Raw genomic sequence first — 16,707 nt, 5'->3', positions numbered from 1 at the left:
TCTTGTGGGGTGTTCCCAGTATGAAGTGACTTGAAACTACCAAAATTGGTCCAAGCAAGGACAACCGGTGAACCGGTGACAGGGTCATGGGCGCCCATGGGCTCATTGATGCACGTGGGGAGTGAAGTTTAGCCCGTCTGGTCCGATCCCATAGAAGAACTACTGTAGCACAAATTGCCGAAAAAGTTAATGCTGCTTTGATAGAATGGTCAGAAAACACAGTGTATCCCAGCGTAGCCACAGACCAGTCAGAGTGCCCATTCAGACCCCTGTCCACTGCCAAAAGCACCTACAATGGGCATGAAAGTGTCAGAACTGGAGCAACGGAAGAAGGTGGCCTGGTCTGATGAATCATGTTTTCTTCTACATCATGTGGATGACCGGGGTTAGGATCCGATCTGACTGACCATCTATGGGATGTGCTGGAACAACAAGCCTGATCCATGGAGGTCCTACATCGCAATTAACAGGACTTACAGGATCTGTTGCTAATGTCCTGGTGCCAGATACCACAGGACACCTTCAGAGGTCTTGTGGAGTCCGTGCTTCAACGAGGTTGGCGGGAAGAGGGGAAGCTACACAATATTAGTGGTTATTAGTGTTATGACTAATGGTTAATGTTGTGGCTGATTGGTGTAAAATTATGCTTAAGTCATCTATCAAATGTCTTAGGTAGTTTTTCTGTTTCACAATGAAACAGATGGTCTGATTTTAAATAAGGGTCTTAATTTCTAACAATAACGTCCATCAAATAGCAGACCTTAATGATCAACCAACTACTTAGTCTTATGGTTTTTACCATTGAAATGTCTTGTCAGCTGCGCGTCTGATTTAGGGCTGGGTAGAAAAAAATCAATACTCTGGTACAATTAAATTCTAGTCTTTCAAATTCTGAATCCAAGTTTTGAGTTGTGTTATTAATGTGTTTGGAAGATAAGCAACCATTGCTGCTTAAATTAAATTAAACCCTCACTGTCACAAATTAATGGAAATATTTAATTTCTCTATTAGACAGAATTTGTTCCGTGAATTATGTATGGAATACACGTTGGATAGGACATTGTTGGTAGGAATTTGTAGTTGGTAGCAATTCTCAATATGTATAAAGATGTGTCAAGATGTCAATATAGAATTGAATCGTGACCCATCGTATTGAAATTGAATCTCAAGAGCCTGCCCAATACCCAGCCCTAGTCTGATTCGCAACTGATACATAAACTGTATCTGTGCATAGTGCCGAAACACCTCAAGCACTGTGCTCAAGAGCTCATTGACTCTAGTTGTTGAAGGAGGGCGGAGTAGTGCTACCCAAATCATTTTCTGTCTGTTTTTTTCCTGTGTACTTCCCTTTATGTGTTGGCTTCTGTACAGTCACCCACACAGTCTACAGTTAATCACACACTGGATGTTGACAGCATGTCTTGACCCGAGTCTGTATGATGTCACCCTGTCTCACAGATTAACATGGAAAGTCATTACTCCTGTATGCGTTTACAACAAAGCTTTCCCACCTACCAGCCAGCTTATTGATTGCAACACTGGAAAAACTGATATCGATACTGGGCAGCTTAAGTATTTTCCTCTTCCTGACAAACACTGGGCATTGGTGTTGGGCACTGTGTCTGACTCTGACCCTTTATTAACTGTTTATTTACATGCTGTGGTTGGAAAGGTGGATCGTAAAAACAGGGCCCATATCCACATATCTGTTTCCAAAATAACAAATGCAAACATAAGCAGTGTCTAATAATTAAGTGAAAGGATGGGAGGGGTGGCAACATCCTGCAGCTATAGCTCAGTTAAGGTGCGACGCATGTAAAGTACTTTTTTTTGTTTGTTTTTTTAGAAACTACCATGTCTTCTACTACCTGTTGTTGGGAGCTTCAGAGGAGGAACGCAAGGAGTTCAAGTTGCTGCCTCCTGAAGACTACCTCTACCTCAAGCAGGTACTGACCAGCCCCTCCTTAAACCACATTATAGAAGTTAATAATCAAAACAATCTGGTGCAAATTACTGGTTACTCATTCTGAAGCTAACAATGTTACATCTTTGTATTACATTCGCCCAGGATCAAAATCCTTAAGCTATACCTCAAAAAATTGAGTGGGTCCGTCTTCTTATTACCCAAAAATAGGTTTGCGGTTGCCTTTACTATATGCGTCAATATACTCGATCAAGCTAATCGGTTGTATACAAATTATTTTTATTTTTTTCTTCATTAAAATAAAAGTGTTTTAAGGGTTTAATTTTAAGGTTTTAATTACTGCAATACAATTTTTAATAGTGGTAATTACAACAATAGAGTTCTAATAAAGATAAAAATTAATATTAAAATGTTACATTTATATAATCATGTATATAATCACATTTCTGTAGAAAACACTGTTGGACCTTATTTTTGTTCTACACATCCTGAACTTTTTGTGACCATTCTCTGCTTCATTTACAGCTTTCATTCAGCTCCATTCGCTGTGCAACCCACTAATGAAGGACAGTGTATATTTCTTGGACTCAGTCCAAGAAATATACACAGCTTTTCTAATGTGTTCAATTTACATGTTATTATTGTTATTTTTATTTACCTGTGTTTTCAATTTCTCCAACGTTGCCAATGTTCTCTCGAACCTCAATTTCTCAATTTAGCGCTGCGTACTCTTGTGAATGGTTCATCGTGTGTGTGTGTGTGTGTGTGTGTGTGTGTGTGTGTGTGTGTGTGTGTGTGTGTGTGTGTGTGTGTGTGTGTGTGTGTGTGTGTGTGTGTGTGTGTGTGTGTGGCTTTGACCTTGATGCCAACACTGCCATTCAGAGTGTGATACCCCGGTATTCAGGATGATTGTCACACTGCTGAATTGGCTGCATGTGCTCCCTACTTCCTGCTTCCTGTCCATATGTGCGCTGCATCTTAATGAAGCATCCTTTGTGTCCCCGCCCCCCAATCCCACACTCTCCAACACACACAAATACACACACAACAGTGCCTCACTTTATATTTTTACCGCTCTCTCGTCCTCCCAATGCCTCCATTTTTTTAAACAACTCTGTTCTTTCTGACAAGTCCCGAATCTTTTTACATTTAACTTCCTCTCATGAGTTTGAATGTTTATTCTTATTTTATTGACATCCAGTCAAAGAAGAACATTATATCTTATTTATAAATATTATTATTTATTCATTTTATCTTTTATTCCATTCTTTTAACTCATTACTTCTGATATTTTGCTTTAAGAAGCAGCTGTTTGTTGATATGATTTAACAAATTCATGCTATTCTGTCCTTGATATTTGCCATCATGAAGCACTTTGTACCCTTTGTTTGAAAAGTGGTGCGGAAATAAAAGTTTATTGATTTATCTGCTTTCACCTTTTTATATTCTGTCTCCTTTCTTTACTGTCTTTCCTTTTATCGTCTTTATCAGTCTCTCTTGTTTAGGCCTCCTTTCCGCCCAATATCGCAACTCAATCTGCATCTTTGCTGTTCTCTTTGCAGCAAAACTTCAAGATTGAGGATGAGGAGGACTTGCGGCATGATTTTGAGAGGCTTCAGCAGGCAATGGAGATGGTCGGCTTCCTTTCTGCCACCAAGAAACAGTGAGCTGACCACAGGCACAAACACACACATCCATACCGTTTATATCGGTCTTTTATATTAATATATTTATATTAATGTGTGTTCTAATGTGGGGCATTGTAAAATAAAGGGTAGAAAGGATATGATTGGATATATACAGTATATGATTGAATATCCATCCAAAATCCCATGTTTACGACTATTACACATCAGACATAATTTATTTGTGCAATTTATTTGCACAGCAATAATCTTTTTCGCCCGAAAGCAGCTGTGGTCCAGTTTCAGCTCTTGTACCAAACAGTGGAACTTTCCATGTTCTCTGCTCCCTGTGGATGTGCCCAAATATTTAATTTTCATTTCATTTTCAAAACACTTTGCCCCTGTGCTACAGGATTTTCTCGGTGCTGTCAGCGATCCTATACCTGGGCAACGTGATTTACAGCAAGAAGTCAAATGGCCGAGACGAGGGTCTGGACATCGGACCCCCAGACGTCCTGGCAACGCTCTCTGATCTGCTAAAGGTCAGAGACGTGTGTGTGTGTTTGTGTGTGTGTGTGTGTGTGTGTCTGTGTGTGTGTGTGTGTGTGTGTGTGTGTGTGTGTGTGTGTGTGTGTGTGTGTGTGTGTGTGTGTGTGTGTGTGTGTGTGTGTGTGTGTGTGTGTGTGTGTGTGCACATAGCTGACAGCATCACTGCATACACATTTGTGAGTGTAATTCTCTGCATACCTGGCGAGGTGTGTTTAGGACTGACTGAATGTGGGTGTGTATTGTTTGGCAGGTGAAGGAGGAACTGCTGGTCGAGGCGCTGACGAAAAGGAAAACGGTGACGGTGAATGACAAGCTGATCCTGCCCTACAGCCACAGCGAGGTAATTTGGCAGCCTCGTGCCTGTCTCCCCTCTTCCTCTCTGTTGACTAGCCTTTCATTTGTTTGGTTTACTGTCAAATTCTGTTAATTTTTTTCAATACTATGGTTTCTATTCATTATTTTCTTTCGATTGATTTCTACTTTCACCCGAACCATGTCTTCCTTTTAACCATATGAAGTAGTTTTGTTTTATAATGCAATGTCTGCCTCTGCGTGATTCTCCATTTCATATATTATTATAATTATTATATTGTTGTGTTATCATCGCAAACTAATTTCATATCACACTATGCAACTGTCACTGTCTTTTTTTTCCCCTGAATAATATTTCAAAGTGATTAAATCTGTGGAGCACTTATTCTAAAAAAAGTTTATGCTGGTAACAGTTAAGCTTGACAGTATTTTAATCTCACTGTGGTTATTATTGTGTCATTCTCTCTCTTTACAATCTGTCTGTGAATCTGTCCTTCAATCTCCATCAGGCAATCACAGCCAGGGACTCCATGGCCAAGTCTCTGTATAGTGCCCTCTTTGACTGGATTGTCCTGCGCATCAATCACGCACTTCTCAACAAGAAAGACATGGCAGAATCTGTCCCAGTAAGACACAGACACACACAGACACACACACACACACACACACACACACACACAGACACACTGAAAACACATAAAACCGTACCTATCAGAACAGATGTGAGTTGTCATCACACCTTTCTTTGTCTGTATTCAACCTGCTTGCTTTGTTGACAACATAACACACTTTACTTGTTGCATAACTGTGTTACAGGTTATATAGACAAGACTGTTGCTTTAAATGACTGATTGATGGTTTTGATTGCACAGTGTAATTGGTAATGACAAATGACATGAGTGCTTGTTAAATCGCATCCCTGCTTTGAAAGAGGTGCAGCCAAGTTCTCTTTATAACAGTGATGCACCACTAAAATCATGAAATGTGTAATGTGCCTTTTTAAAATGCAATTTTGAGGACATACATTTGACGGGAGATAACATTGTAGATTGCATATATATGAAAAAAACAAACACTTTCGGCTGTGATGTGATAACCCCTATACCTCCTTCCCTCATACCATAGGTTTTCAATTGACAGTTATTTCTATTGGATTGGTCTGTTTTCCAGTGTTTGTCTATTGGGGTCCTGGACATCTTTGGCTTTGAAGACTTTGACACAAACAGCTTTGAACAGTTCTGTATCAACTATGCAAATGAGCAGCTGCAGTATTACTTCAACCAGCACATCTTCAAACTGGAGCAGGTGAGCTTTTTTTGTGTTCATACGACCTCTGATTATTTGTTTTGATGAAACTTCCAACATCAGGATATCACAGGCCTTTGGTAGTTGAGATGAAGCCTGTGATATTTAAGCTTTGGCCATATTTTACTTGGTCAGAATTTCCCCTCCCAAGTGATATGAGTTCTGTCTTTCTGGAATGTTTGCCATCCAGGAGGAGTACCAGGCAGAGGGAATCACATGGCACAACATTGACTACACAGATAATGTGGGCTGCATCCACCTCATCAGCAAGAAACCCACGGGCCTGCTCTACCTGCTGGACGAAGAGAGCAAGTAGGAAACACCGCTGCCTTGGGGTTTACACTGTGGGGTTGTTTCATCACCTTACAACACTGATGGATCACTGATGCAGAATTATTGTTGTTTTTAATTGAAATTAAATCCAATTTTATCGTGTTGTGAATTTTGATTGCAAGTAGTTTTATGTAGGGATGCACCGAAACTGGTGGAGAATATTGGTCTGATGTCGGGCTAAGAGAGAGTATAGGAGAATGTTATTACAGTGCCAATTCCGACATGGCAGATTTCAAACGAAAGGGACTTGATTTTCTGATTTCTGATGATAACAAATCTCTCCCTCGTCTTCCAGTTTTCCTCACGCCACAGAAACAACTCTACTGGCCAAATTCAAGCAGCAGCACCAGGGGAACAAATACTTTGTGCCCACGCCGGTCATGGAGCCGGCCTTTGTCATCAGGCACTTTGCTGGGAAAGTCAAGTACCAGATCAAGGTGAGGTTGGACACTTGTGATACTGCTTTCAAGAATGTATTTTCCCAATTATAGAAGCACAATGCTAGATATAAAAGGAACTATGAAAGGTACAGAAAATTGTACTAATGGATTGAAGAAGAATAGTTGGATGCATAAAACCCATTAGTTTGTTTTCCGAAGTTTTCCTACTTCCTTGGGAACAGGCAACTCCTTTTCTGTGATCTTCATTCCTGACACCTCTCGTATCATACAACCTCTCAGGATTTCCGTGAGAAGAACACTGACCACATGCGTCCGGACATCGTGGCGTTGTTGCGGAGCAGCGACCGTGCATTTGTGCGGCAGCTCATCGGCATGGACCCCGTGGCCATGTTCCGCTGGGGCATCCTGCGGGCCACCATCAGGGGCATGGCTGCCTTTAACGAGGCTGGCCGCCGCTGGGCTGCCAAAACTGCAGGTACATTATAAGTAAAGTATTCAAAACCTACGTTGGCCCAGTTATATTTGTTCAGACACCTAAGCCACACTGAGGTAGGGTGCTTTCTTGAAATATGTGTGGCATAACAACTAAATATAATATAATTAATGTAATGGCAATATAATTTAAGTCCAATTTTAGATAAAAAAAAAAAGCAATCAAATTTGTGCAAGGCTCAAGGAAGTTATATATGTACTGTATTGTTTTTGGGCATAAAGGTTAACATAATAAAACAACGGACATTGATCAGAGTCTAATAAAATTAAAAGCGCAATGGAAGGACAAATAATGGTACTCGCTAAGTAGTACATAACCCATTTAGGGCAGGCTAAACAGTGTAGCTATTAAATATACTGGAGGTATTTTTCTAAACACTATATGTGGGAAAACTATAGCCATATGTCTGCGCCTGTTTGGAGCATGAAAGAGGGAAATTTCAGTGTAGAACAATACAGTTATAACCTTCCAAAGGTAAAGGTTATTTAAAAGTAAATGTAGGCTGCTCTCTGTGACAGGATGTCTGAATTGTCTGGGTGCAGAAAACCCAAATTTGTTGTTGCGAGTTTTACTGTGTAGCTGTTTCGAGACTTGGAGACCTTTCAGTGGGTTCCAAGTTCAACTTAAGTTCACATGTGCAGCATGAACCACAAGTTCCAAGTATTAGTTTTAACATTTTCCTCCTCTGTAATTAGTCCTTTAGGCTGCTGTATTGAGGCATGGAACAGCCTGAAACGTGAGGCTTTAGGAGATTTTGTCATTTTTTTTGTGCAAGCCTCAATCCTCCACTATTTTGGTGCTCTCAAAAGTGGCCCATTGATGTGGGGGAAGATTTTAATATAGTTTATCAAGATTTGATCAAATTAAGATGAAAACAAAAAACGTTAAAAAAAAATGACTGTGTGATGGCCAAACAAAAGCGGTTCGACCTTTCCTTGTGGTAAAACAAAAAGAAATTGACGAGAGGTGCTTTGTGTTTTCTGTCTGTCCATGTGTTATGTAGGTGTTGTACGCCCCATCTCCAGAACTCCCCTTGGAGAGCTTCAGAAGTCCAACACCCCAGTCGAACGAGTGTACAAGTAAGAGCACATGCTTTGACACATACTACATACACACTCACACACCTTTCTGGTTGGGGGTTACATCGAGATTATATAAATAGTACTTTGCTTACTGTATGTATGAGTCTGTCTATTGTGAGCCTATAGTGGGGCATGAACTGGTCTTTCTCTCACATTATTGTTTTCTTTGGTTGGGACACCTAACTGACAGTTTCTCTTTTCTCCTGGAGGCAAACTGCAGCAGATTTCACGTACATCTCCATCTGGCTGTTACAGAACCTACAGAGATAACTGTAGAGAGCCTATCCGTGTTCTCTCAATAATAAATAACCCATTTACCTGCCTCAGCACTAAAAAATGTGTTACCTATCTAAAAATTCAGATGAATAGGACACAGCATCCCTACGGCAGCAACTTTTCCATTAAAGTTGCACTATTTATGTGTTCTATCGCTGAATATTTAACTGTTGTTTCTCCATCTTAGAAATTTGTTTTAATGGATTGGTTTACTGGGGACCTCTGCAGCTATCACATGGTACTGGATGTGATGAGGGAGGATTGAAACAGGACGTCAGAAACTTGGGGGTCACAATTGTGTAGCTTTAGCCGAATTGGGGCAAGGGGTAGATTCACATAGAAGTCTATTACCAAAGCACAACTTTCGGGCAACTGCCGTGACTAAAAAAATCCTCCTTCACCTCATCCCGTTGGCCCAAATCACTTGTGCGTCTCCACCTTTCGGTGACCCCCGTGTGTGCGGTTCTCTCCTCTCCCTTCCACAGACGAGCCTCTGTGCTCGATTTCTACTTTGATCACTCAGAGGAGCGCCCTCTAGAGGCCTTTGAAGACATCTTTGCTAGCTATGAGAGTAAGAAGTAAGTGTACTCGAGAACAGGAGAAAGGAACAAAGGTGTGATGTCAAGCAGGAGGGGAATCGTACCTTTTCTTTTGGACTCTTTGTTCTAATTTCTGAGTGTGCTCATGTGTTTTATAGTAAGGGATGGATAGATAGATAGATGGATGGGTAGATAGATAGATAGATTGATACTGTAGATAGATTAAAAAAAAGTACATCAAATATGTGGTACCATAAAATTCATAAGCCTAAACAACCTTTTAAAAACAGCCCACATGTTAATTTAAATTTCTGTCACCCCAGAAGACTTGACCTTTGTTAAATCAGTATTCTAAAAGGTGCGCTATTGCACCAGTATTAGTGGGACGGAAAAGCTGATCTTAGCTTTATACTCAGGCTTTCTTATCATCATAATCCCCCTCTCTTTCTGTAGTCATGACAATCTCTCTCCTTCCCCGAGTTTATTATTCCTGCTATAGAACACAGGAAGGTGTTTGTACTGGCCTGTTCTGATTAGCCGCCCAGATTACTTACTTGACCCACAGAGAGCTGAAAATACACACACAAAAGCCCTTGGTCAAACAGGCAATAGAAAAATGTGTGAGGACTCTCAGAATGGAACCGTCCCGCTTAAAATATTTTAAATGTTGGACCTTCAGGAATGTAGCCTCCTCCACCTCTGGTTTTCAGTTCTGAAATCACTTTAGTTCAATAAACTGCAAAGAAATGCCGCTATCCCATCTTTGTTAAATACAGTCACTTTCAGATCAGCAAACATTTGAGGTGCAAATGCCAATTTTAGCACAACTCATTAGAGTATTACAGATTTCCCTCCTGCTTGACTTCCCCTTTGCAGTTGTTCAGCAGTGGGTAAGTATCGAACAGTGTTGCATGGTCTAGTTCTGAGAACCAGAGGACTCTAACCACAACAGTCCCGGACTTCAGCGTAATAACACTCCCTATCAACGAAAGACTGTTTCCAATAACGCCGGCGCCCATCAAGGAACCCCAAATGCATCGACCTCGCTGGTGACTGCCAGCGATCACACAGCGAATGACAGGAGATACATGGAGATAGACGGCCAATCACAGCGAGCCTCCGCTCAGCTCTGCATGCTCACCACAATACTGGCAAGGGCGTGGCTCCAAATACTTCTCAACACGACTCCCATCTCTCACTCTGTGTTTACAATGGATGAGTCAGCATGGTTGGGTGGTCTGTTTGGACCGCCACTTTGTGGGTTTCATGAACATAAATATTGAGAGCTGGAAGATAAATAATGTGTGATTCATCATACACAAACAGAGTTTAGTATGACGGAGTTGGAGCTCATTGAGAGAACAGACTCCCAACCATCCTGTACTTTGGTTAATGGGCTGTTTGGTAGTGGTGTGTACCTTCTTCTAAGATGGCCTAATGGTGGTGTTCTTACCATCCCTACTCTACACCCTATCCTATGTCACACCCTTCCCTTCTTTTCTCCATGCCTTTCTTACCCCACCCACCTTCCCCTGCTTTCTTACCCCACCCACCCTCCCCTGCTACTATCCATGCTGGGTCTATGTGCGATCAGGGACATGCACGCCCAGATCATCAGCTCCATTAAGGATTTGCAGCTGGATGGTGAGGACCCCCGTAAGCTGCTGCAGTCCTGGGGACGCCTGCGCTTCCCCCGACACATACTCCAGTGAGTCTGCTGGGAGACGGACTGAGCGGCTCCTTGCTTTCAGATCAGTCTAGCCCTGAAGAGCCTGTCTGACTCTGCCTTAACACGACCGAAGAGACTATGGACCAGCAGTCTTGCTTAGTCTTGCTGGTCTTGCTTGGATGAATGCAGATCATCCAAGATCATCTTGACTAGCACAGCTCAACGTAGATTTAGTTTTTAACAATCCATTATCCATTTAACCGACTTTTATCCAAAATGACTTACAAGAAGTACTCATCTTTTCTTCTCTTCTATAAATTCTTTGAATGTTAGTCCAGTCAGAATAGAATGCCTTTCTCAATCAATATTTCATATGGTATTTACTACTGTCAAGGGTAGAACTACCCAGACTACACAATAAGTCAATTGAGAGACACTCTTACAAATTAACTGACCCTGACCCCTTAACAAGACAGTATGAAACAGAACTGTTCCGTTAGTATTGGACCAAGGCCGTGGCACAGTTGTTGGTGCTCAGATATCCGTTTATCTGAAAGGCTAAAGATATGGCGCTTGGAATGAATGCGGAGGCTGCTGCATGAACAGACAGTTCATAAAAGGAATGTGCAAGCATGAGGGCAGCGGAAAAGAAAATTCTCAATGGCAACTGAGCATGATACCTTTGACAGTTTTCATGTCTGACACAGCAACTGTGGGATCATGTGTAGAGCATACATTCACAGCCCCCCTCATCTATTTATAAAATGCAGGCATCAAAACAGTAGTTTCCTCATATGGAGGGGAAACCGTACAGGGCTGACTCATTGGATGGCTGGCTGGATGGATTCTACATCTTCTGGCCTTTGTAGGCGATGGCCTATTTTCTCCTCTCTCCTCCTCCCTTTTCCCATCTCTTAGTCAAACTCTCTCGTCATCCATCCCGTCATACAGCTGCAGCCCATCGTCCCACTGACTTACAGTGCATGAAGAATTCTCACCAACCCTACTAAACTTCCATCATTTACTTCCACCTCCATTCCCGCTCCATCCTCGCATTCTGGACATTGTACCTCCCTCTCGTCCGGCACGACTCACTCTTATTATTGTTCTGTCCAATACAGGAAAAGCAAGAACACCAAGCAGAAGCAGATAATTCCAAAGGTAAACTCCTAATCTTAGATGGTTCATAGGCACACAAAGTAAAGTCACTTGACGCTTACATTTGCGAGAGTTTGTCATGGAAAATATATTTTTGGACTGACACATTTGTTCGATCATGTGCTTCCCTCCCACACAGAATTTGCTAGACTCTCGGTCTCTCAAGTTTATCGTAGGCTTGACACTGCACGATCGCACCACCAAGTCCTTGCTCCACCTTCATAAGAAGAAGAAACCCCCCAGCATCAGTGCCCAGTTCCAGGTAACGGGACAGATACTAAGTATTTCATCAAATATGCATTAGAAATGTCCTCCATCTTAATTGAGCCCATGCGGGTTTGAGAATTTCGGATTTAGTGACTCTGTCCATGTCTTTCTCAGACCTCTCTGACCAAACTCCTGGAGACGTTGGGCAGAGCAGAGCCTTTCTTTATTCGTTGTATCCGCTCCAATGCCGGGAAAGTAAGAACTCTCTTGAGAACTTTCATAAGCTCATGTCATGTTCTGCCAATCCTTGCTGTCTTTGTGCAACAGAAGACTTGAATGCAAGAAAAAGCTCCCAAATTTTACAAAGCCAACACGTTGCCTCTAATTTATACAGAAGAAATCGATTGGGCACAGTCCATTTCGGAATGCAAATGTCAATGAAATTTCAATAACTGATATTAGTTTGATTAAACTAGCTTTAATGTGAAAGGTATTGAAAATGGTAATGTTTTAAATGTTTTGGGTTCTAATATTTAGAGAAAATCACTAAATCCAATGACTTTCATAGACATCTGTAAAATACAGAGGAAGATTTATTTTTATTTAAAATCTTCTTTGTGTGCTGTTGTTCATGAGCAGAAGGAGATGTGTTTGGATGAGGCTCTGGTGCTTCAACAGCTGCGCTACACAGGCATGCTGGAGACTGTACGCATCAGGAGGTCAGGCTATGGCGCGAAATATACCTTCCAGGTACTGTAGGCCTGCTACAGTAGGCTCACCATTTTATTGAGTTTGTCTTCTCATTTTTTGGGATTTCATAAGATAAAGTGAAATCTCATGTTTTATAGAATTAAATGTCTTTGAAAAGTGGTTTATACATTATCTTTACCTCATGTCATCACTGTCAAATTTAAATAGATTATTGTTGAATTTTCATTCTTTTTTCTGTACCCACAGGAGTTCATAGAGCAGTTCAGGGTGCTGCTTCCTAAGAAAGCCACAACCTCCAAGGAGGAGATCTCAGTGCTGTTTGAGAAGATGGGTCTAGACCCCACAACCTATCAGATCGGCAAGACCAAGGTAGGCCAACACAAACACTGAAACAAACTCTGTGTACTCACTCACTGAAGCACTTCAGTGTTCACTTGCATTTGGAATAACTTGACGCTTTTGTCATAAATGTCTTGAACACGATACGTACGTAAGTTTTTTTTGTTATAAAGTATTGTGGGGGTTGGGACGTTTATCATGAATATCTACAGTAGTAGGGCTGCATATTCCTCTATAATCCTTTTCAAATTTGTATGCTTTATTATTTTTAATATTCAAATCTATTCAATATATTTTTAATGCTCAATTTATGACTTGAATTTTCTTGTAATCTACTAGGGGGGGCGGGGTGGGGTTGTTATGCATGGCTCTGCACGGCTCCGCAGCTCCTATCAGAGCAATCTTTTCCCTAAACTAAGCAGAAAATGCCCCGGCACGGTCCCTATCCCACTTTCATCTCCACATCTGTGGAATTACTGAACATTTTGGTCAAATACGCACTCTCCCCTGTACACACAGTGAAATGCCGGGGGAGAAGGAAAGTGCCGGTGTGTCGTGAGTCTCCGCCAACCCGGACTTCGCACACCGTTACCGGGAATATTTCTCTCTAATATTTGTTCGCTGTTCGCTTTATTGCTCATCACTTGTAAATTGATTCGCTAACGTTAGCCAAAACATTTATAATCAATTATTTATTTATAAAAATAATACACAAATTCAATTATAATTTTGAACTTCATTCCTGCAGCCCTAATATCTAGTAATTCAATGCAATGAATTACAGCTACTCAAGTACAAGTGCACATGACTGGTACTTGAGAAAATTCCACAAGAAGGCTCACACAGACGTGGAAACCAAAACACACACATTATGTAATATGTTATTACAAAATGCGGCAAAACATATTAAAAAGCGGTCAAGATGTTTATCATGAAATGTATTATATTTGGCAAGTTATTACAAAATTGGGTGTTATCACATAATGCATTGTTATGTGGCATATTTGGTAGTATTGTTTGTGCATAACGAGTCATATTGTCTTCTGTTTCCCAGGTCTACCTGAAGGAGATGGAGCGCCAGCAGCTGCAGGATGCACTGCACAAGGACGTGATGCGTAAAATCATCTTCCTCCAGCGCTGGTTCCGGGCTCGTCTGCAGAGGAAGGAGTTTTTGGACATGAGACAGGCAGCTATCTTGATCCAGGTACACCTAGATGTTAAGTTGTTGACCATTTAAAAGAAAATGGAGTCACGAAACTGTCATGCTTTATACGTATTCTTTTTTTTACCTGTCAACTTCTTCTACTGTAACAAGTTAATTTGTCCCCCAGGGATTGATACATTTTTATCTTGTCTTATTGTAAGTCAGGTCAATTATTGCTCAAAGCCACCTTGATATTACTTGGAGAATAGAATGTGAATGCATATGATGTGTAAAAAAAATAGACCAGTTTTAACCATTGGGACTTCCAAGGATTCCTTAATTAAGGTGTTTTTGATGATGTGAATGTATTGATTTGTCATTATTAATTCAATAAATGCATATCCCCATGCATATGGAATATGCAATCTAGGCTGGGCAAGTCGCCTTTGTGTAGTTAATGGGGTTTCATACAGTTTTAATAAAGAATCACTTCCTGATATCCGCTTCACTCTTTGCCCCACCAGTATTCATGGCGCAGGTTTTGCAGAGAGGAGCGGAGCCGTCGAGCAGCGACTCTGATCCAGGCCGTGTGGAGGGGTTCGAGGCAGAGAGCCAACTACCAGCGTCACAAACAGGGAGTCACCAAGATCCAGGCCCTGGTCAGAGGTCACTCTGCACGCAGGAGGTAACGCTGTAATCTTGCTTTTACCTTTTGAAGTCAGTGCAAAACATTAAAATCATATTTGTATTTGTTTTGTGCCGTTATGTTTTGATTTAGCTGATACTAAGGTCTTGTGTGAATATGATTTATTTTGAGGGATTATATTAAAGCGTGTCTTTTATTGTTTTTCATACAGAATCAGCTTTAAATTTCACAAAGGTGGCTTGATAAGGCATTCAATTGTCTTTTTATTATACCTACAGACAAGCTGTTAATGAACAGAATTTGAAGACTCGAGTGCCAGTTTCATTTGTGAACCATTAGAATCAAGATGTACTCGTATTTAATTTCAATATTTACTCTATATATTTTTCAAGGTGCCATTCCATCCGTGAAGATAAAAGGAAGAAGCAAGAAGAGGAGGAAGAGGCTCGGAGGATGGCCGAAGAAGAGGAGGCAGCTCGGAGGATGGCCGAAGAAGAGGAGGCAGCTTGGAGGAGAGCACAAGAAGAAGAGGAGGAAGCCAGACGAGCCAGAGAGGCTGAGGAAGAGGCAGAGCGGCTAAGGAAGGAGGAGGAGAAGCAAGCACGGGAAAAGGCGAGGGCGGAGGAAGAGGAGACTACTCGGCTGAAGCAGGCCAACAGCCCGGATGTGGAGCCTCAGACAAGGGAGGATCCGGACGTGGAGCTGGTGACGGAGGAGGCTCTGGATGAAAGCCAGCAGAAAGGGAACCTCCTAGCAGGCGGAGAGGCAGCCGGCGAAGGAGCCACACAGCCAAACGAGGAACCGAGGAAGGAGGAAGAGCTTGAGGATGAGGATGAAGGTCTTGGGGAGGAGGAAGAGGCTGGCGAGCCTTCTTCCCCCAATTCATATGGGGGGCCCAACGGTCCTCTGGTTGAGATGGGCACTCGGCCGAGTGAGGGGGAGGAGGTGGAGGGGGAAGACCAGCCTGGCGGCATCGAGTTGAACTCTGGAGCAGTTGCCCAGGCTGAGAGAAATGTGCGTCCTCCGCCTCTCCACAGGGGCCTGGCGTCCAGGAACCAGGAGAAGAGGGAGCAGAGGAGACGCCGAGGCCTGGAACACAACCAGAGAGAATCTGAACGAGCTGCCTCCTCAACCTCCACCTCGACTGCCGTTAAGGACGAGTCCACCCCGCCGAAGGTCGACAGTCAGGAGGCCACGAGGCTGAAAGAGCTGGATCCATACCCCTTCGTGCATTGGAAGATGAAGGAGGAGAAGGGCGGAAAGAAGGAGGCTAAAGTTTCTCCCTCTGCCAGCCCCGTTCGTCCCTCCACGCTCTCCCTGCAGCCCTCGGAATCCATGCACGAGAGGAACGGCCAAGGAGAGGCTGCCGGGGCAGGATCTCTGCAGCGCCGCCCTGGAGGGATAAAGGAGAAGCCGGAGAAGTGGAAGGGGAGAAAGAGCGACGGAGGACACTCCTCTCCACCTCGCAGTGCCGAGGACAAAAGGAGACAGCATGCACAGTATGTTGTTGGTCATAATCTAGCTTCATATAAAACTTACAATTATTGAGTCTGGTAGGGAAATGACAGCTTCTTCAAGCTTATTTTTTTGTGTGTTTAACTTTTAGATGAAAGGAGGCTCTGTATCACCTCTGACGCCTAATTTGTTCCACAATGTTCCTTGGTAATTATCAAAGTCTTGCTTAAGCATGCGTCTCATCTCAATCTTTGTCCGTCTGATTTAAGGAGTCGTATGGCCTCTTCATCGTTGGACAGCTTGTCTCCAGGATCTGAGGGAGCTGGTGCCACATCATCCAGAGAGGTATGAAGTCTTATCAATCCACTGAGATGGTTGGAATGCATGTACCAAATCCAATACAGTGGTACCTCGACTTACGACTGTAATTCGTTCTATAAGAACGGTCGTATGTTAAAACAGTCGTATGTCGAAGCAATTTTTCCCATATAAATTATGAAATCATGAAGGGTGAAAATAAACAAAATACACAGCACAAA

The 16,707-nt window shown here is 42.3% G+C and overlaps 1 protein-coding gene across 4 annotated transcripts in view; it reads left to right on the top strand.

The window, feature by feature from the left end:
• Positions 1–16,707, top strand: part of LOC307237134 (myosin IXB) — a 76,459-nt gene that overhangs the window by 46,354 nt on the left and 13,398 nt on the right. For 3 of the 4 annotated variants that reach the window (XM_080009774.1, XM_080009773.1, XM_080009776.1), the window contains exons 7-27: positions 1,847–1,946; positions 3,487–3,587; positions 3,962–4,091; positions 4,349–4,438; positions 4,920–5,036; positions 5,581–5,715; positions 5,906–6,027; positions 6,344–6,485; positions 6,729–6,924; positions 7,946–8,021; positions 8,786–8,878; positions 10,434–10,547; positions 11,630–11,669; positions 11,806–11,928; positions 12,048–12,128; positions 12,513–12,623; positions 12,831–12,953; positions 13,978–14,127; positions 14,592–14,752; positions 15,106–16,212; positions 16,438–16,513. In XM_080009774.1, the coding sequence (XP_079865900.1) occupies positions 1,847–1,946; positions 3,487–3,587; positions 3,962–4,091; positions 4,349–4,438; positions 4,920–5,036; positions 5,581–5,715; positions 5,906–6,027; positions 6,344–6,485; positions 6,729–6,924; positions 7,946–8,021; positions 8,786–8,878; positions 10,434–10,547; positions 11,630–11,669; positions 11,806–11,928; positions 12,048–12,128; positions 12,513–12,623; positions 12,831–12,953; positions 13,978–14,127; positions 14,592–14,752; positions 15,106–16,212; positions 16,438–16,513 (3,388 nt within the window). The remainder of the gene's footprint in view (positions 1–1,846; positions 1,947–3,486; positions 3,588–3,961; positions 4,092–4,348; positions 4,439–4,919; positions 5,037–5,580; positions 5,716–5,905; positions 6,028–6,343; positions 6,486–6,728; positions 6,925–7,945; positions 8,022–8,785; positions 8,879–10,433; positions 10,548–11,629; positions 11,670–11,805; positions 11,929–12,047; positions 12,129–12,512; positions 12,624–12,830; positions 12,954–13,977; positions 14,128–14,591; positions 14,753–15,105; positions 16,213–16,437; positions 16,514–16,707) is intronic. The other variant, XM_080009775.1, reaches the window with a different exon arrangement.

The sequence above is a fragment of the Zeus faber genome, assembly GCF_960531495.2.
Source record: "Zeus faber genome assembly, chromosome: 1".
Taxonomy (NCBI): Eukaryota; Metazoa; Chordata; class Actinopteri; order Zeiformes; family Zeidae; genus Zeus; species Zeus faber.
Note: the sequence above shows the minus strand (reverse complement) of the source record. Positions and strands in the feature narration are given on the sequence as shown.